The sequence below is a fragment of the Anser cygnoides genome, chromosome 1 (genome assembly GCF_040182565.1).
Source record: "Anser cygnoides isolate HZ-2024a breed goose chromosome 1, Taihu_goose_T2T_genome, whole genome shotgun sequence".
NCBI lineage: Eukaryota > Metazoa > Chordata > Aves > Anseriformes > Anatidae > Anser > Anser cygnoides.
The window spans coordinates 45525473-45546299 of NC_089873.1; the positions used below are offsets into that span (position 1 = coordinate 45525473).

At 45.9% G+C, this 20827-nt stretch overlaps 6 protein-coding genes across 6 annotated transcripts; 4 read left to right on the forward strand and 2 right to left on the reverse strand.

Moving 5' to 3' along the window:
- Nucleotides 1–7099: 7099 nt before the first annotated feature.
- On the forward strand, nucleotides 7100–8025 carry LOC125182477 (histone H1.10). The gene has a single exon (XM_048061273.2). It carries the CDS (start codon nucleotides 7139–7141, stop codon nucleotides 7796–7798), a length of 660 nt encoding a protein of 219 aa, XP_047917230.1. The 5' UTR covers nucleotides 7100–7138; the 3' UTR covers nucleotides 7799–8025.
- A 1073-nt stretch (nucleotides 8026–9098) lies between these two features.
- On the reverse strand, nucleotides 9099–9566 carry LOC106045869 (histone H2B 7-like). Its single transcript, XM_048061275.2, has one exon. The coding sequence runs from the start codon at nucleotides 9527–9529 to the stop codon at nucleotides 9149–9151; it is 381 nt and encodes a 126-aa protein (XP_047917232.1). The 5' UTR covers nucleotides 9530–9566; the 3' UTR covers nucleotides 9099–9148.
- Nucleotides 9567–9618: 52 nt separating this feature from the next.
- LOC106045840 (histone H2A.J) lies at nucleotides 9619–13179 on the forward strand. The gene has a single exon (XM_066994154.1). The coding sequence runs from the start codon at nucleotides 9861–9863 to the stop codon at nucleotides 10248–10250; it is 390 nt and encodes a 129-aa protein (XP_066850255.1). The 5' UTR covers nucleotides 9619–9860; the 3' UTR covers nucleotides 10251–13179.
- A 1349-nt stretch (nucleotides 13180–14528) lies between these two features.
- LOC106045874 (histone H4) lies at nucleotides 14529–15190 on the forward strand. Its single transcript, XM_013196630.3, has one exon. The coding sequence runs from the start codon at nucleotides 14564–14566 to the stop codon at nucleotides 14873–14875; it is 312 nt and encodes a 103-aa protein (XP_013052084.3). The 5' UTR covers nucleotides 14529–14563; the 3' UTR covers nucleotides 14876–15190.
- Nucleotides 15191–15271: 81 nt separating this feature from the next.
- LOC106045860 (histone H2B 7) lies at nucleotides 15272–16279 on the forward strand. Its single transcript, XM_048061283.2, has one exon. It carries the CDS (start codon nucleotides 15402–15404, stop codon nucleotides 15780–15782), a length of 381 nt encoding a protein of 126 aa, XP_047917240.1. The 5' UTR covers nucleotides 15272–15401; the 3' UTR covers nucleotides 15783–16279.
- LOC136790431 (histone H4) lies at nucleotides 16015–16456 on the reverse strand. The gene has a single exon (XM_066994160.1). The coding sequence runs from the start codon at nucleotides 16422–16424 to the stop codon at nucleotides 16113–16115; it is 312 nt and encodes a 103-aa protein (XP_066850261.1). The 5' UTR covers nucleotides 16425–16456; the 3' UTR covers nucleotides 16015–16112.
- Between the last annotated feature and the right edge of the window lie 4371 nt (nucleotides 16457–20827).

Consider the following 20827-nt stretch of genomic DNA (forward strand, 5'->3'; position numbering starts at 1 on the left):
AAGATACAGATCTACTCAAGTACTAGTCAACTACTATTGCCCAATATTTATAAAACTGATATATTTTTTTCCAAGTGAATTTCACATTTGGGAAGACAGTGTCTCCAATTTATAAGAATTTTTTCACTTCATAACCTGTACCACATCATTCTAGCATTTTTTAGCTTGTTGACACCCATAACACCTCTAGTTGTGCACTGTAGACTATAATTCAAATCAATAATAAAATTATACCATGCCTAGGATAGACCCTTGCAGGAGTCTTTTTGACACAACATTTTAATTTCATAAATGACAATCCTAAGTATTCAAATATAAATTTGTACCCACTGCATGTACATGTTTGTTTTGTATTAGACAAAGTTGTCCTGATTAGTAGTTTCACTTATAATATTTTTTGTGCTTACAAAAACTTCCAAAATTGGGTAAAATTGAAATGGAGGGAAAATCTGTAATGTATTAGGCAGTGATTGAGAAATATTCCATTCTCTACTGAGAATCTTTCTAAAGTTAATTTTGGAGCAGAGCAGGTTTATATCTTCCTCGAATTTGGCTGACCTGGTAACTAGTACAACTCGATGTCAAAGAGTTATTCCTATCCCAAGGTACGTAGCCTTGCAGCTTAGCTCTTGCCCATGCTCTTTAGGGATCGTAAGAGTAAGAGTGGTCAACTAGGTAAGGAACAGAACTGAGTATTATCACAGGTGAGCTTCCTATTTCCTTTCACTCAGCATGAAAGGTTAAAACTACCTTTGATATCTTAGGAAATGGCACCTAAGAACATGCACAACCTCACTGCCATTGAAAGGGTAAGATTTAGATTTTCTATATTGATGACCTAGTTTCAATTTACATCTCTGACACTGAAATTAGTATTTGCAATGTGACTCACACACAAACACACAAAAAGGCACTGTTTTGTGCATTTGGGAAAATAGCATCAGGCATAGTCTCAGCTACTTTTTTTTTTTTTTCCCCCTTTCCAGGCACTTAATGAGAGCTATGGATAGGGTTACATCTCCACACTTTTGTAGATAGGCCCCTAGTATTTTTTCTTGCCTTTATTTACCTGCTTCATCTTTTTCTTCTACTGAAAACAAAACAAAGTATTAATAGTAATTTTCAGTCTCAGTGAAGGGAAGGTAGAAATAAAACGTGGTTACGTTTCCACATTTCTGTTCCACAGGCTTTCAAAAGTCAGAAAGGACATATTGATGACTTACTGTTGTTTTCCAGGCAGACAAGGAGATTTGGGGCTTTGTTCATGAAAAGATACAACCTTGTTTTATTTTCTGTTTAGCAAATATTCAGCAATGATAGCAGATAGGGGAGTCACCTCTCCCTAGACTGGCTTTGTTGATTTTCTTTTGTCTACTCACATGAAAGATAGAGGTGCTGAGTAGGAGAAAAAAAGGACCTGCACTAGACCCCTCTTAGATATTCCAATCACCTTATTTTTTCTGAGTTATTGCCTTTCTTGTACCAACCTTTTGATCAACTGTGGATGTGGGGCTCTTGTTTTGTTTTGATTTGTATTGTTATCTAATGTGGCAGTTTGCTGAGACTCCAACTAAGCTTAACAAAACCTACAGCCATGGACAACATGACCACAAAGCCAAACCAGAGCAGTAGCTACTTTTATTTCACAACCAGAAGTTAAAAGTGTCAGGAGTATAATTCAGCATTAATCTGCATATAAATTTCACAGCTTAACCTGAATAAGTGCTGTTTGCAAACTAATACTGGGGGAGGTGATCATTTCCCTCCACTCGGCACTGGTGAGACTTGTCTGGAGAGCTGCATCTGGTTCTGGGCTCCCTGGTGCAACAGAGACGTGAACATAACTGGAGTGAGAACATTTGTGAATAGTCACAAATATGAGAAAGAGATAGGAGGAGCATTTGTCATACAAGGAGAGGCTGAAAGAGCTGACTGCTCAGCATGGAGGAGAGATGCTTCAGGGAGATTTTACCCATGTGTAGATACCCGATGTGGAAGTAAAGGAGACAGAAACAAACTCTTCTCAGGCTGCTCAGTGGCAGGATGGGAGGCAATTGGTACAAACTGAAATGCAAGATATTCTACTTAAACAGTAAAAAGATTTATTTATTTATTTATTTATTTATTTTACTATGAAGGTGGTCAAATGTTGGACCAGGCTGCCCAGAGAAGTTATAGTGTCTTCCTGCTCCAGCTGACCATGCTTTGACCTTGGGGTTCGGACTAGATAATCTTCAGAGACACTTTCCAAACTTCGTCTGAACTGTCATTCCACAATCACTGTGGTCTTACAAATCATTGTTGTTATCCTCAAGCGCATCACTGACAGCAATCCTTCTTTGCTGAACCTAAGCAAAGATGAAAACTTCTACTATGGAGATAGCCAGATTCTCCTATGATGGAGAGATTGTGGTAGGAACATTACCTTCATATTCTGACTTTTAAGAACTCAGCCAGATGATGGTCCTCAAAGTTATTTTCCTTTCTGCGTATGAGTTCGCTTTCTTAGAATTTCTTTGTCTTACTTTGAGTGTAGCAGTGGCCAGAATTGTTCCTGAACTCAAGGATTAAAAAATATTGTGGCAATGTACATATGTTGAAGAAAGAAAGTGGCAGTGGCTATCCTACCACTCCACAGCTGCAAAAGAACTTTTTTATATTCACTTTCTTAGAGATGGCTCACAGTGTTTTTCCAAGTGTCTGGACTGGAACATTGACCAAAGGGTCAATTTTTTCTTGTATATCTTTAGAACTGTATTTCTTGGCTTATACCAAATGGAAATTCATTTTTCATAACCTTCTAAGCTGTTATATCAATTCAGGTAGTAAACTAGAAGGCAAGATACTTTTATTAGGACCCATGATGCCCTAACATCCAATGACATACTTTTGTTAGCTTTATTGAGATATATGTAAAGGACTGGTCACTTTATTATTGATAGCTCTTTAACATCTTAACTCTTCCTTAGTATATAAATTTTGCAATTGCTGAAATAGCATGTCAAGAAATTTGCAGAAGCTTGACTAATGTCTCTTGATCTTTTTATGTTTGTTTTTATTATTAATTTTGGGTGCTCACACAAATGTGTGCAAAAACATCCTTTGTCAACAGAATGGGACACTTAAATTAAAAGATTATTATTTCTCTTTGTCTTCACCCTGCTAAGAACAGTAAATATCATTAGTGTAGCCTTTTAGCTATATTTGGCTAATCGTCTTATCCAGATTGCTTCCCTGTAGTCTGTAAATCCAATCTGTCTCTATCTGTTTAATGTCTAACTAATCTGCTTTTCCTCCAATTGGAGCCTCTGTCCTCATAAGGGAAAAAACAAACAAACAAACAAACAAAACTTTCTTTGTTATACAGTTGTAGGAATGACTTCTTATATAGGAATTATTTTTGTTTTGAAGATCCTTACGTTGGACCTCTCTGCATTGGCATTTTGTAGTACCTTCTGTAATCTACATTAATACCTCTACTAATACCTCTACTAGTAGGCAAGGAAGGAAGTCAGCATACATTGCATGATTATGGATGGAATTTAAGTTCTGTTTTCAGGGAGTAAGTCTATGTGATGTAAGGAGACAAAAGAGGTTGGTTAGAGGTGTTGAGCAGGAGAAAAACAAAACCTGCATTTGAACAGGATGCTTGGAAGGGAGAAAGAGAAAAAGCAGAATTTTCAATCTTTGCTGTTTGGTTGAAATTTGGTATAAAATGAGTAACATTTAAATACCTGTTTCTTCACATGGAAACTGTAAAAAAATCATCATCATCAATCATCATCATCAATCACTACCATCAATCATTATCATCATTATCTCACTCAAAAACTTCTGTTTCAAGTAATATTGCTTGGCAGTAAGAAATTTTTCTATGAGTTTGAAAAATTGTTTTCTCTTCCATACCCATTGATTTGCTAAGTTAAGTGCTGAGATGATTATTTTCTTTATCTTTTTCTCTCATCTGTAAAACACCTGGGTCAATAACCATGCTATTTGTGAAGTAGATTTTGATTAGTCTCTAAAAACTGAGAATTGCTATTTTGGTTCAGTGTCGCATTTAACAACTATATCCAGAAAAGCTTGTCAGCTCCAGTAAACTTGTCAGAGCTGCCGACAAATTGGTTTTATCCGATTAACTGAAAATTTTCACATCTACATTCAGGGGAGGGAAAGAAAATTTTAAAAAACAACTCACTTTTTCACACCACCTAAATCTCTAGAGGCCTACCCTTTAAAACTTCAGTAGAAGTAGTTGGTAAGACCAAGAAAATTGTCGGCTCTCAGAAGTAGGCCAGGGATAAGGCTTTGGGCGGAACAGGGCAGGTTTGATGGTTGAGGAGCAGGATAAATTATAAAGGATGTTGACACTTAATGCTGGAGGCCAACTGCCAAGAGTTCACGTGTCTCAAAAAAACAGGGAGCAGCAAAGAACTTGAGAAGTGCAACTCCAAATAGTCAGCACCAGGAGGAGAGAAATAATTTTAAAAAATTAACCCGGACCCACCTAGAACTAAAACCGGGAGAAATCCAAAATTCTGCTCCTTGCAATCCCCAAACCGGGAGCTTCTCCACCATCTTCCCTTACCAAAGCCGAGGCGATCTTGTTCCTTGAGGTCTTGGCTCGGGGCAGGCGCTGCCATCCCGACCCGCCGGCATCCTGCGTGGAGGGAGCCCGGCCAGAGCCGCTCCTTAGGGAGCAAACCCCGGAGCTGCCCTACCGCCTCTCTCCGCCTCCTGTCTCCATCCCTAACCTACAGCCCATTTAAGGGGAGAGGGAGGACATTGTCTTCTGGTGCTCTGAGGACACATTTGCAAAGAGCGAGCTTGGAGGGAAGCGTGCTCCAAGGTGCGGAGGTGAGGGATGGAGCTGGAGCAAGACCCGTACCTGGGGCTGCCCAGCCCCAGCTGCTCCCAGCGTCCTGACCAGTTTGCGTGTACCAAGCCTGACTTGTAGAGATCTAGCCCTAAATCGTCCGAGCTACATATTAAGGTACATTAAGCATCCCCCAGCCTTGTTCCCAGAAGTGTGCATTACATTAAGCAGATCCGAATACCTGACAACCCTGGCTCTGCCTTCTGTGTCACTTACAGCCTGATTCAGCAGCATGGACATCTTCATCCCACCAATCTGGAAAATTATCACAGTGCCTTCATCTTACTACTCGCAACGACCTTTTTGCCTCCATGAAACTTTTTCCTATTATTCATTTAGATTACCAGCCTGAGATCCCAAAAGCTGTGTTTTCTGTGGATTTGCTCTGGTTGCTTCTCTGGGAACGAAGTCACATTCACAAGAAAATAGTGGCAGATTTCACAGCCCAATTCAGGGTGCCATTCAGTCTGGCTTTTACAGTAAGGTACTGAAAAGCCTAATTTTCCCCTTTCTCTGCGTTTACCTCCCTCTCCTCACTTTCAATGTATTTATTAGCTGGCATAGATGCAGACACGGCAGTTAAATACAGAACTAAATCAGAATATGACAAGTGAAGATGACAGTTCATTGCTTTCACTCTAGCTACTCTAATGTATCTCATTTCTCCCTGACGTTGTAATATACCTCATTTCAACCAAAACTACACACTGTTCAGAAAAATTTAATGTTATCTTCAACATTTGATCAAGAAAACTAAATATCAGGGCCTTTTCTAGCATTTTACTTGACTTTTAGAGTCTCAAATTCATAAGTGCTGGAAGAAATGCTTCTCTTCTGAAATAGCGCACTAACGTTTTGCATGGCTTGTATTTACAAAGTATGGGGCAAAACATTAGGTTTGGTCTTAATTTGATCTTTTCAGTGAAGGAGTCTTCTGACTAAATCCAAAAACACTGACAACAATCCGTAGTGCTCCTTAAAAATCATAAATAGTTAAAAAAAAATATTTTCTGCTGTCACTTTGTGAGATTTAATAATTAAATGAAAATAAAAGCTGATTCTTATTTATGGGGATTATCAGGAAAACATTTAACTATTATGAGGATTTGTAAGAAAACTTAAATTGACGATTGTTTGCCTTTAAAGAAGAGAGTGTCAGGTTTTCTGAATACTGTGGAAAAAAAAAAGAGTCTATATGCAAACATTTGTAAGTAAAATATAGTCTAATTCATTCTGCTCACAGAGGCCAGATTTCCATTTTATTGTATTTATTTGGGGATAAGCGAGGCTTCAGCTTGCTCCATTAATGTTTAAGAAGTGTGTGATACTTATTTGTGTATCTATACCTGTTTGACTTTTTTACCCTGCAAATCTGTTTACTTCTGCAAGTTTTAAAGAATAGTAGTATACAGGATGGTAAATGAGACGTTAAGCTATGCGTTTATCCGGAATTTATGTGTATAAACAAGACATTAACAGCTTCGTTTTTATAAACACAAACTGTTTTCTGCCCCAATTAAAAAAATTAAAAAAAATAAAAAAAAAGAAAAATCCTGCCATTCATTTACAGCACACCACAAAAGACATCGAGCCATGACAAGTTCCAGACACTTCTAAGTAGTATATATATTCGTCTGAAGGTCTCTTATCTTCCTCAAACATGAAAATCTGTGGAAATACAGTATCCTTAATAGTTTAAGATGTGGTTAAGGGAGCCGATTCTTTATCCATATTCAAAGCTCAGCCATGAAATTGTGTTACTTCCTTCTCTTTGAAATCAATTTATGACAAAACTATTGAAGCTGCCCCCTCGGTACCTGTCCTAATCTGGAGAAAAGCCCCTAAAGAACACCCCAGCATTACGGGGGAGGTTTTTTAACTAGGGGTTTTATTTTAATTTAGAAGGAAAAACAAAAGTTCGCCTTCCCCGGGGTCTCCCTAGCTGCAGGACGGGAGGTTAAACGCATCTTTTTTCTCTCATCGTGGGTGTCTACAGCGAGAAACTCCCCCGAATGAATCTTCACACTCTTCTCTTTACTCCCCGAAGAAACGGGGGTGGTTTGGCAGCAGGCATTTTTCAAAAAATATGAATTTATAACTCCGAAGAAACACAGACTCGGAGGACGAAAAGCTCTTCCTGGCTAACAGTTAGGCGGGCTCTGCAAAGCACCAATCACAGATCACCGCTTCGCTATAAATTCAGGCATCGGGGTTACTGTAGCCCAATTACTTTCTTTTGATTAGGAAGAAGTCTCGGCAGCGATGTCGGAGACCGCTCCCGCCGCCGCGCCCGCTGTCGCGGCCCCCGCCGCCAAGGCCGCCGGCAAGAAGCCGAAGAAGGCGGCGGGCGGCTCCAAGGCGCGCAAGCCCGCGGGCCCCAGCGTCACCGAGCTGATCACCAAGGCCGTGGCCGCCTCCAAGGAGCGCAAGGGGCTCTCCCTCGCCGCGCTCAAGAAGGCGCTGGCCGCCGGCGGCTACGACGTGGAGAAGAACAACAGCCGCATCAAGCTGGGGCTCAAGAGCCTCGTCGGCAAGGGCACCCTGGTGCAGACCAAGGGCACCGGCGCCTCCGGCTCCTTCCGCCTCAGCAAGAAGCCCGGCGAGGTGAAGGAGAAGGCGCCCAAGAAGCGGGCGGCCGCGGCCAAGCCCAAGAAGCCGGCGGCCAAGAAGCCCGCCAGCGCCGCCAAGAAGCCCAAGAAGCCGGCGGTGAAGAAGAGCCCCAAGAAAGCCAAGAAGCCGGCGGCTGCTGCCACCAAGAAGGCTGCCAAGAGCCCCAAGAAGGCGACCAAGGCTGCCAAGCCCAAAAAGGCAGCGGCAGCAAAGAGCCCGGCCAAAGCAAAGGCAGTGAAGCCCAAAGCTGCCAAGGCCAAGGCGGCGAAGCCGAAAGCAGCCAAGGCGAAGAAGGCGGCGCCCAAAAAGTGAAGTATTGAAGTGGAAATACTTAAAACCAACGGCTCTTTTAAGAGCCACCCACTACTGTCCGAAAAAGGGCTGAAACACTCGGGCATCGTGCTCCGCGCCCGCAGCGGTGCTGACCACACGCCGTTATCCGTGCGGGACGGAGCGTTCGGCTGTGGGAAGGACGGGACGCCGAGCTTCCGGCCGTGGAGACTTGGGAAAAATAAAGTTTGCGATCCCTTGGAAAAATCTTTCTGCAGGCTGGCTTTTTTGAGCACCGCAAGGGGGTGCCTTTGTTAAAGGGACCGGTTAGGGCGGGTGTCGCTGTGGGGCGCGCAGGTTTCTTTCGGTGCTTTAACCAGCACAGCGCGGTTCCTAACAGCAGCTCCTGCCGCACCTTTTAGGGACCGTAGCCGTCGGCACGGCTCCCCCGCGTCCTTGGCAATGACCTTTCCGCTCGGCAGCGCCGTCGGCGGGGCGCCTCCTAATTTCTGCCTGACCTCACAGCACCGCTTCTAGAGCGGGAGCTGCCGGACCGGGAGGCGGGCAGCGCTGCCGCCTGTCCTCCCCGCAGCCCGGGCGCAGGGGCTCTGCCGGGAGCTGTCCGAGCCGCGCCGGGGGACCTGGAGCCGCAGCCCGGGCAGAGCGGCGCGGAGCTCCCCGCGGCTGCGGGGGCTCAGCCTCGGGCCTCTTCTGATTGGCTGAGGGGGGGAGCCGCGGCCGCTGATTGGTCGTCTGGGAGAATTCGAAAAGCCCGCGCTGCTGCCGGCAGGCGGAGCGCGGCCGGCACCAGCTCCGAGAGTTTGTTCCCGGTCCATGCGTCCCCGGAAACCTCATCCTCCGAAAGCCTCCGTCCCGCCTCAGGTCTGTACTCTTTTCTTGGTCTTCAGGCTTAATTGCTGTCTCTCAAAAAGAAAGAAAATAAATAACCCTGGAGAACTCCTAAGACTAATACACAAAAAAAAAGGCTTTTTTTAAAATATCATTCGTCTTTTTTTTTTTTCCCAAGTGGATGTGTTAATGAAGCTCTTAAGTGTTAATTTCTATTTGTAATCAACTGGTGTGCTGCATCAAGTGAAAGTCATTTAATGGTACTACTTGCATTTATTGGAACGAGATTTATTCTGAAGTGATTGTCAACACATCTTAAACTGCTTAAAGGTATTGACCAATAATTCCAGAGACTAATCTTTTCATGTAGTGCAAACATTTATAATTGGATTTAAGAAACCAGTATTTTTTCATCTTCTTTATGTCTTGTTATTTTTCAAGCCGATTAAACACTGAAACACGCTACTGTGTTAAAGCTCTTTCAGGGAAAATGTGGGTGGCTCTTAAAAGAGCCTTTGGGTTAAAAACAGGATCCGCGGCGCTCTACTTGGAGCTGGTGTACTTGGTGACCGCCTTGGTGCCCTCGGAGACGGCGTGCTTGGCCAGCTCGCCGGGCAGCAGGAGCCGCACGGCCGTCTGGATCTCCCGCGAGGTGATGGTCGAGCGCTTGTTGTAGTGCGCCAGGCGCGACGCCTCGCCGGCGATGCGCTCGAAGATGTCGTTGACGAAGGAGTTCATGATGCCCATGGCCTTGGACGAGATGCCCGTGTCGGGGTGCACCTGTTTCAGCACCTTGTACACGTAGATGGAGTAGCTCTCCTTGCGGGCTCTCTTTCTTTTCTTGTCGCCCTTCTTCTGCGTCTTGGTGACGGCTTTCTTGGAGCCCTTCTTGGGCGCGGGCGCAGACTTGGCCGGCTCAGGCATTTTGACAGCGCTTTCCTCTCCTACGGAACAGGAACAGCAGCTAAGATGGCTGCGGCGCCCCGCATTTATAGGGCTGTTATGCAAACACAGCGGCTCTGACTCGTGCCACGCGATTGGACCCCGTTGCGCCGCCGTTCCTTTGTGTCTATTGGCGGCGGCGCGATCCGGTCTCGCATTGGCTCCCCTCGCCGTGCCCGGGTCCAGCCAATCACCGGGGCTGATCCCGCCCATGGAAGGGATAAAAGGGAAGGGCGCAGGTGCTGGGGAGGCTGTCTCGGCGTTCTGTTGGTAGAGGGGTTGGTGCTTGGTTCTGTGCGCTAACAGCAGAGCGATGTCTGGCCGCGGGAAGCAGGGCGGTAAAGTCAGGGCTAAGGCCAAGTCGCGCTCGTCGCGGGCCGGGCTGCAGTTCCCCGTGGGCCGCGTGCACCGGCTGCTGCGGAAAGGTAACTATGCCGAGCGGGTCGGGGCTGGAGCGCCCGTCTACATGGCGGCCGTGCTGGAGTACCTGACGGCCGAGATCCTGGAGCTGGCGGGCAACGCGGCCCGCGACAACAAGAAGACGCGCATCATCCCCCGCCACCTGCAGCTGGCCATCCGCAACGACGAGGAGCTCAACAAGCTGCTGGGCAAGGTCACCATCGCGCAGGGCGGGGTGCTGCCCAACATCCAGGCCGTGCTGCTGCCCAAGAAGACTGAAAGCCATAAGGCTAAGAGCAAATAAGCTCAGCCAACGAAGCTGCTTAGATTTTTTGAAAGTATAATATATAACCCAAAGGCTCTTTTCAGAGCCACCCACGCAGTCATAAAAGAGTTGGGTTGCTTCTTTGTGATAGTGCTTTGGTTTCTAGTGTTTCTTCTATGCTACCTTTGTTTTCATCGAGTTAAATCTATGCTCTGTAACAGTGTCTCAATTTTAGGTTCCTACATAAGATGTCAGATACTTAATTATAACTCATCCTTTTCAACAAAGAAAAGCTGAATATATTTGCAGTTTTGTACTAGATGCTTTTTTTCTTGTACTTGTTTTACTCAATCTGTTCAACATTATTGACCCTCTAAATTGCATGTTACGGTCTTATGCTGTGAAATTAAGGGGGGTGAGAGGTAGCTAAAAGGTGGGGAAAATACTGGTACATTATAAGAAAATAGGTGAATGACCTGACTCCATGTAACTATATCTAACAATGAGGAAAGATTTCCTTAGCAGGCCCTTGGCCTATTTAAAAAAAAAAAAAAAAGTTTAACTGTGGCTGTACTTTGTTATTTAGGTATTGAATTGGGAATGCCTTAGGGGATATAGCTTATTTTGATCTGGACCCTGAAAGAGTCAGACTTGGGCAGTAAATCACCAACTATAGAATCTTTTCATTCAGAAGAAACCGGCAGTGATATGTTCCTGTTTTAAGCAGGATTTTCAGACGTGAAAGTCTTTTTAAATTACATCAGTTAACAGTGGGCAGCATTACTTGAGTAAATCCTATACTTTTCTGGCACAAATGTCACCCAAGAACACAGTGCTAAAGCGCTTTGGATTCTCTGATGTGGATTATTAGAAAGACTGCTGGATTCCTCTTGTGAAGGTGTTCCCAGAAGCTGCCCATGACTGCAGTGAGGCCATAGCTCTCACCTGTGCAGCGGGTCTGTCCCCTCCATCCCCTGAGGAGGAGGAGCAGAGCTCTAGAGGAAGAAAAATACCACCTAGAGCAAGGCAAACACCCCCCAGCTGTAGCAGAGATGGTCTTTAGGTAGGGTTCTCATATCTGAAGTGGGATATTGGGGATAATTTGTGGAGAGAGACAGAATGGAGTAGAGATACCTGGGGCAGAAAAGTGCTCTGACATGGTAGCAGTATCTGTGCTTAATGGTTCTGTTCTGCAATGCTATAAAAAATATGTTCTAACATGCACATTTCTTTTATATTGACTCTCTAGAACAGAGAGTTCTTTGTGTGTCTGTGTGTTTTGAGGATTGTGATAGCTGGATTAAAGCATTGCAATGCCATAAAAAGCCCAGGGGTTGGAGGCATCTGTACCCAGGTGTGGGATCAGATCATGAACGAGGTCCTGGACATGGCAATCAGTTGGAACCATGGGAGAGGGCACCTGCCCTTTGCTGCATGCAGGGGTAAGTCCACTATGGCTCGCAGAATTTTTCTTCTTGTCTGACCAGCAATTCACCATTTTTCTCTACAATCTCACTCTAAGCACTACCTATTTCTCTCAATGCTCTCTTCAAATCTGTAATTTTACCCTCTGTAATACTTATGTCCACTTCGAAGCATTCCCTATTTTTGTTCTTAGCTACTAGTGGTTGTACCAGTTGTGATTCCTGTGCTGCCACCACACTGAGGCTCCAAAGCTACGTGTCCTATAAGTTAGATAATTCTGAGGTAAAATGAGTTATGTGATAAGAGTTCTGGCCAGCCTTCAGTAATTAAAGACCAGTGGCTTTCAGGCAAATTATGCTGGATGAAAAAAAAAAAAAAAAACTCTCCCCCAAACAATGTAGGTTAACTAGATTCATCAGTAACTCAGTAATGCCAGTCTATATATTAAGCCTTAGAATTGCATAGGTTAAAAACAAAATTAAAGATTTGTGCATATTTTTTCACCTTTATTTTCAACATTAAGAATAAAGGCATGCTAAAAAAAAAAAAAAATCCCACATCTCTTTAATTTGCATTATTCCAGGTGTAATAGATATAGACACAGATATAAATTGCCACTTAAGCTTTCAAGAAAATCAAGGGTAACTTTGAAGTCATATATAATTCACTCATGTGATTATTTTTTTTACTTATGATGATGTTTGATCCATGTAACACTTACTTTCCCCAAGCCACAATGAAAGCAACTTTATTAGAAACTTTACTGAGCAACATCTTTTTTTTCTTTCTGCCTCAGGTGTTTTTTGTATAAGAAAAGCTGCTGGTCCATGACAGAGCTGGCAATATCACTAACAGAAACACTTGGGAAACACCTGTCTGTGGCCACTACAGGCAAGGCAGCTACCCAGGAAGTATGATATCGAAGTATTTTAAATATGCTCCACACCTTGGGGAAAGGGGGTTGCGGTAATCAATCTGTAAGCTACTGGTCTCAGCCTCTGCACCACTGTTCTGCCAGAACACTTTGGAAGGTGATTTTTCTGGTGTTTCGGTGCTTATAATGCTAGAGGAGAAAGTGATACAAGGATATTCACCCCGCACTAGGAGTTATGAAGAAATTATAACTCTAAAAGAAGAAAATATTTCCTGTAATTCCTTTAGGATTTGTTAAGTATTCAGGTGGTGGTTTTAAATGTTTTGACACTCTACGGCTTCAGGAAACATGTCTAGACACAGAACTTCAGGTATAAAGAACAAAGCAGACACCATGAAGCCAAATGGTAATTGTTGGTAGCAGCTTGGCAGGTCCACCACGGGCATGCCTTCCAGGTGCTGTGTGAATAACTTGAGTTCTTTCTGTTCAGTCACGAGGTGACAAAATGAAAGCTGCTTTTACCAATTCAGGTTGTATACATTTGATAGGTAATTCTTTCACTTTATTTACAGTGAGTTTGAATTGAAATGAAATTGAAATTGTTGTAATAATCATAGAAAAAAATTGTACTTTCTTGGATACCTGTAAATTAAAACTTGAAAATCTCTATCATATTGTCCCTCCTATTTAATATATTTGGCCAAGAAATATAATGGAGATGTGGCCTAAGTGATGTAAATTATGTTCAGAAATTAAATTATATAAACATCTGTACAAATTTAAAAGGAATTCAATCATTTTAAGAGGTAGAGAGGTTGGACACGCACAAAATGCTAATAGTATAAGAAAATGGCAAGTGTCACTATCAAAGGTTTTATTCTGAGTGTAAAATAAGATTTAAAAATACATTGTAATATGTAGGCTCTTCAGTCTTGGCTAATTCATCTACTTTTGAATACAGCCTGACATATTCTCAGAAGCATACTTGCCAGTGAAGTTCATTAGCAGAGATGTGAAGCAACAAACTTTTTGGCCATGTCAGTTGAAGGAAATATATTTCGTTGTCGTTCTTTTTTTTTCAGTGCCCATTCAGACATGTTCTGGTAATGTTCATAAAGTTTTCTTTCATTTCCTGTCTCCAGCCACGCATTAGCGAGCAATTCCCCATTTCGGGGGCAGCGGGGGGGGGGGGGGGGGGTGAGAAGGAAGGAAAGGAGGTGGGGGGTAGGGACGAGGACCCTCCTGCGCGCCCGAGTTGCGGATTTGCGCCGTAGGAGGCTCAGGGTCGCGCATTTCTCACCCGAGCCCCCCAACGACCGGTCCCCGCGTCGCGTAGCGCCTCGCTCCCCGATCCCCCTCGCACCGAGCTGCGGATGCGGGCACGGAAGCGCCGAACGCTCGCGGCCCGAACTCCGGGGCTGGGCGGACGAGGGGAGCGGCTGCCAGGAGCGGAGCCACCGAGAAGGAGAAGAAGGCGCGGAACGGCCGCGCTGGCACCGAACAAAGGGAGAGCGGCCGCGGAAATGGCCCCCGCTGGGCCCCCGGCGAGCGGAAGCGGGGACGGGCGGCGGGGCGGGGCGGAGTCGTCGCGCAGGGCCCGGGATTGGCCGGATTTTGCCGCAGACCCTCGGGCAGGGCCGGGCCGCGCCGGGGAGCCCCGGGGCTGCTGCGGACCCGACCCCGCGCAGGGGCGCGGCCGGGACCGGCAGGGACCGAGCCCGGGAGCAGCCCGAGCGGGGGCAGCGCGCCCCGGGGAGCGCCGGGCGGCAGCCCCCGAGCGGGCGAGGCCGCGGCTGAGGGCGCGACACGGGGCGGGCGGCGCCGGGGCACAAAGCGGCCGAACGCCCGGCTCGGCTGCCGGCCCGCGGGAGGGGAGCGGGGGGAGCGGAGAGGAGAGGGGCGAGCGAGGGAGGGAGGGAGGGAGGGCGGAGCCTGCGGGCCTGCCCCGCCCCCTCGGCGCCCGCCGCAGTTCTCAACCAGGTCGGACCCCGCCACTTATACCGCGGCCCGGCGGGGCTGGCGGCGCGCAGTGCGGTGTGCAGGCGGTGCGAGCATGTCTGGGAGAGGCAAGGGCGGGAAGGGGCTCGGCAAGGGGGGCGCCAAGCGGCACCGCAAGGTGCTGCGCGACAACATCCAGGGCATCACCAAGCCGGCCATCCGGCGCCTGGCGCGGCGCGGCGGCGTCAAGCGCATCTCGGGGCTCATCTACGAGGAGACGCGCGGCGTGCTCAAGGTGTTCCTGGAGAACGTGATCCGCGACGCCGTCACCTACACCGAGCACGCCAAGCGCAAGACGGTCACGGCCATGGACGTGGTCTACGCCCTCAAGCGCCAGGGACGCACCCTCTACGGCTTCGGCGGCTAAACTCTCTTGTCACACCATACACTGTTAAATACAAAGGCTCTTTTCAGAGCCACCCACGAAATTCACAACGAGAGCTGGTAATTGCTGCCTTCATTTAGGGCAAGTCACTATGCTTATAACGTTCGAGAAATAATAGTTCTTTTACAAACATAAGTACGGTGTTTATAAACACTCCCAGAAAGCACAAACGACAGTTCAAATGTGTAGCATACTATGTGCACACTGAGTTCCGATACTACATTTCGTTAGTAAAAACGCAGTACATATTTAGCTACGTTTTTGAATAAACTTGGCTTAAAACATTACTGACATCACTGTAACGACAAATCTCTGTTCTTCGGACACGTCATAAAAGGCATGATGGCAACAGATCTGAAGTGCTGCTAATTACGTTCCTCTCTTTTGCACCAATAGGAATTGTGCGATTACAATCCTCTAATTTGCATAACGTCCTTATAAATAGGGGAGCAGGCGCCATTTTCAGTGTTGTTGAGGTACAGTGAAGAGCGTGGAAAGAAAGTTTGAGATGCCTGAGCCGGCGAAATCCGCCCCAGCACCTAAGAAAGGCTCGAAGAAAGCCGTCACCAAGACCCAGAAGAAGGGCGACAAGAAAAGAAAGAGAGCACGAAAGGAGAGCTACTCGATCTACGTGTACAAGGTGCTGAAGCAGGTGCACCCCGACACGGGCATCTCATCTAAAGCCATGAGTATCATGAATTCTTTCGTCAACGACATCTTCGAGCGCATCGCCGGCGAGGCGTCGCGCCTGGCGCACTACAACAAGCGCGCGACCATCACCTCGCGGGAGATCCAGACGGCCGTGCGGCTCCTGCTGCCCGGCGAGCTGGCCAAGCACGCCGTCTCTGAGGGCACCAAGGCGGTCACCAAGTACACCAGCTCCAAGTAAATCGGTTTAAACCAAACCAAACGGCTCTTTTAAGAGCCACCCCAAATTTTCTTATAAAGAGCTGTAATTACAAATAAACTGAAAAAGATGTATGGCTCCAGAGTATTTGTATGGCTTTCAGAGTTGTCTCCCCCGAAGTTTCCTTGTAAATGCTATACTTAAAAATAACTGAAGTAATGAACTTGGATACTAAGTCCGGGTAACTTGCAGAAAATGTCATGATATTATGTAACTACTATTTATTAGTAATTACCAGCTCTCATTGTGAATTTCGTGGGTGGCTCTGAAAAGAGCCTTTGTGTTTAACAGTGTATGGTGTCACAAAAGAGTTTAGCCGCCGAAGCCGTAGAGGGTGCGTCCCTGGCGCTTGAGGGCGTAGACCACGTCCATGGCCGTGACCGTCTTGCGCTTGGCGTGCTCGGTGTAGGTGACGGCGTCGCGGATCACGTTCTCCAGGAACACCTTGAGCACGCCGCGCGTCTCCTCGTAGATGAGCCCCGAGATGCGCTTGACGCCGCCGCGCCGCGCCAGGCGCCGGATGGCCGGCTTGGTGATGCCCTGGATGTTGTCGCGCAGCACCTTGCGGTGCCGCTTGGCGCCCCCCTTGCCGAGCCCCTTCCCGCCCTTGCCTCTCCCAGACATGCTCGCACCGCCTGCACACCGCACTGCGCGCCGCCAGCCCCGCCGGGCCGCGGTATAAGTGGCGGGGTCCGACCTGGTTGAGAACTGCGGCGGGCGCCGAGGGGGCGGGGCAGGCCCGCAGGCTCCGCCCTCCCTCCCTCCCTCCCTCCCTCCCTCCCTCCCTCGCCCCTCTCCTCTCCGCTCCCCCCGCTCCCCTCCCGCGGGCCGGCAGCCGAGCCGGGCGTTCGGCCGCTTTGTGCCCCGGCGCCGCCCGCCCCGTGTCGCGCCCTCAGCCGCGGCCTCGCCCGCTCGGGGGCTGCCGCCCGGCGCTCCCCGCGCTCGGGGCTCCCCGCGCGCTGCCCCCGCTCGGGCTGCTCCCGGGCTCGGTCCCTGCCGGTCCCTGCCGCGCCCCTGCGCGGGGTCGGGTCCGCAGCAGCCCCGGGGCTCCCCGGCGCGGCCCGGCCCTGCCCGAGGGTCTGCGGCAAAATCCGGCCAATCCCGGGCCCTGCGCGGCGCCGCCGCCCCGCCCTCGTCCCCCGCCCGCCCACCCCGGTTCCGTTCTGCGTTGGGCGCCCCGGGCGATACTTTTGAAACACACAAATCCGTGCCCGGCTGCTGGAGGCCTTTCTCAGGCAGAGCGAAATAATCTCTGCCTGCCTTTCCCTATCCGACCTCCAGCTTCTTCCTATCACCGTGTCGTGCTTGGTGGGACGGAACTGCTTAACCCTCATGAAATAGCTTTTTCCTTTTAAAATGTTCCGTAGCATTTCCTTCATGTGGATGAGAACACCTTAGGTTCACCAGCGCACACACACGCACATACACGTTTGTCATGCCTTATCCTGTATGGAACCATTGCGAGTAAAGGTGATAGCCTGAAGGATTCTGCCAGAGAAGGGAAACAACATAAGGAAATAGTCAAGCCGTCATGGCTGGGCCGAGCTCTGCTGGGAAGCAGGAGACCCGTGCTTGTGAGGCCCTTTAATATTTAAGGGAAAGCAAAGAGTATTTATAATAGCCTTGCTCTAATCCTTGCTTTATCTCCTTGTTAAATATATGTCAATTAAAATAGTAAAGCAACTTATTTTTTTAATGGTTAACAACAAACTACAGGACTCTGTTCTAATTTTACTTTTATGGGTTAGGGCAGATTTATACAAACTAGTACACTTTATTTCCTGACACAGAAAACATTCATCTAATTTCCACTGAGATTAAACACACTTGTGTGGGGCAAGGGAAGTGTTTTGGGCATAGGTGGGGTTTTCTTTTTTGTCTTTTAGCAGCACAGATTTTCAAAAATTTTTACTACAGCACTAGTAAATATTTTAGTGATTTAAAAGAGCAATAACAAAAAAATAGATATAAGTTTTCAAAAAGTGTGAAAAAATAAATTTGTGTGTGTGTGCATTTTTTTTGTGTCATCTGTTTATTTTTCATTATAATTGGCATTCGTTCTTCATATTTTGAGACTTCTTTCATGATCACTATTTAATGTTATTATTTGGAAAACAGGGGAAATGTTCAGTGGAAACCACAACATGATCCTGAATCTTTCTTATTTATTAATCATAATAGGTCCCACATTTCTGTGCTAACAAGTTCGTCTGTTTCTTTCCCATTCCCACTCCTTCTGCATTCCCAGAAAAATGAACTAGGCACAGGTGCCAGAAGGGAGAAAGAAGAAAAAAATTTCTCACTCTCTTTTACCTTTTCTAAACACAGAGACAAAAAACAGTGTGTGCATTTGTTTGTTTGATTTTGTTGTTTTTTTTATATCTTTGTTGTTAGCTTTTATTCTTTTTCCATTTCTTGTCTCACCAGACACAATCTGGTTCAAGACACTTCAAACGCCTTTTCTGAAATTGTGTAAAGCCGTTGGTGTAATCAATGTTATCATTTAGACAAATGTCTGACTAGGAATTGTGACTACAGCCTTCAGGGAAATGTCATAAACCTTTTGAAATTCTTTTCTTGATATAAGGATATAAGGTCCCGTTGGCTTTCCAGCTTAGTTGTCACCTTAGAAACATCACCAGTCAGCTTTCTATTTGATTCCCACGTTTAAAATGATGAATCTTAACATGAAGGGATAGATTCTTTCACACATTGGAGTCAGCATCAGGTCAGACAGTAAAACACTGCATAAGCCTCTGATATTTACCAAGCAAAACCAACAGCAACTGCACAACCCAAGTCAGAACACTATGAAGAACACATCTATAGGAGCGATGGCCACATGAAGCAATTATGGAAATTTATTCCAAGGAGGAGACAGGATGCAAAATGATCTCCCCTGCAACAGCAAACACCTAAAGGAGCTCCATGAGGGTCTCGGGGAAGCTGGGTGAGGTCCACTTTACCAGTTACTTTACAGTAACCATTAAATACTACTTATAATGCACTTTAAAAGAATATAAGAAAGAGAAAAAGAAAAAGTGAGAAAGAGAGAAAGAAAAGGTGTGTGTGTGTGTCTTCAGAATGCAAGGTACCAGAAACTGGAAGTGCTGTAGTCCTCAAAATGCAATGTATTCTCAAATTTCTCTTCTGTGGCCTCCATGCCATTTTTTCCAGGACCATCCAGCCTCAGAAATTTTGTATCCTTAAGAACTTTCTATTTGGGCAAAGAATAAATATTCCAGAAGTTACAGATATCTAAAAATGTATAATATGTGTATTATGTCCTTACAGCATGTAATCAGTATTGACTACTTCGCATAAAGCTGGCTGTTCATTCTATTTCTATGAAGGCTGCACTTGCTTTGCAACTAAGTCATCACAAACTGCACTCATCTGTCTAAACAACCAGTGAAACAGCAAGACTTGGCCTTACAGTAATGCTGACTGTTAAAAAGGTCAGGTGTTCCATGCACAGTTGTGGTGATACTTTGTCTACTGAAATTTCTGTACTGTATTGTCCTGTATTGAGATTATCAAAGTACCCTCAGATAATAAAACAGTGATATCCGAATCGTTTTCTTTGGTACCTGTATCATCACTGAAACTGGAAAGGTCTAAATCCAGGTAAATGAGCATCATTTCTTTTCTGGAATTGTGGCTTTTCATTTCATTATAAACAGAACAAAAATTCTGTGTCCCACTCAGAAGAGCTGATGAATAGATAAAAGCTCGCATGATGAAGAAAAATAGCATCTGATTTCAGCAAGCAGCATATGTTGATTAGGGGAAAGTAAAAAAATATATATATTTCTTAAATGTTTCATACAATATATATATAACTCAAATTGTGGATAGCATTGTTCTTTGCTCAGAAGTCCTTTAATCTTGGTGTGACAATGATTTTAACACTGAGTTGGTTGATTTGAGCAAAGTAAATAGAAATTCTCAAATACCATGTGTCATTTCATATGTACACTGTGAATCTTATCTTCTCACAAAGTAGCAGTAGTCTGAATTCATTCTAAAAATATTCAGCACTCAACTTATTGCACTGGTGTCTGAAATGCACTGAAAGGCTTGCACTTGATTAGTGGCCCTTCCTGAATGGCTGTTGCACTGAAAAAATCCTTCTGTATTTCATCGCACTTCTTATACTGTCTTACGCTCTGCATCCCTGTGGCAGCACACCTTGGGACTACATTTTTTGTTTAAAATTTGAACACTGAAAATTCTCTCTCGTGTCCTCTGGAACAATTACCTCCCTAGTGGCCTCACAGATTGAAGCTATTGCAGGCCAGAATTTTTAATAGCTTTGCTGGATCAGTGTGCTTGGGATGACGTGCAAAAAATGCAGAGAGAAGATGTCTGTAACCATCTCAAATATTCATAATAGGGCAGGTATGCAAAGAAATGTCAGAACGGTCTTCAGAGATGTAGAGTGATGGATCAGGATAAGCAAGTAAAGAAAGCAGTTGAAGAGGATATACAGCAGACGAACAGCTTTGTGAACATTTTGACTGTACTTCATCTCCACACGTGCATCAGTGTGTTTAGCACAGCTTAGCACAGTACCATCATTGCTGACATATAAACATGGGGTGATCAGGCCAAGACAAACACATTCTTTAATACCCTCTGGTTCCATGCTAGCAACTTGACACAGTTCGTGGGTGTACAACAGTCTCCAAGACAGTTCTGGAACTGAAGCCCTATGCAGTCACTGCATGGTGATGGATAGTTCTACATCTGTTATTAATTATTAAACAGTGTTATGAGAAGAGGGAAAAAAAGGGAAGGAAAAGCACCCAATACCGATGTGTTGTTGCAAAACACAGTGCAAGAACATACAAGGAAGGGAAGGCAATCTTATTTTAAAACAAGTGATCTCACTCACACACCCTAAAACACACAGACACTCCAAACACCAAGCAAGTTTCCAAATGGGCAGGGCAGGCTTGCTTGCAGGGACAGGCAGGACCAGGAATGCTAGCGATGTGCCCTCAACGGGTCCCAGGAGGGGCAGG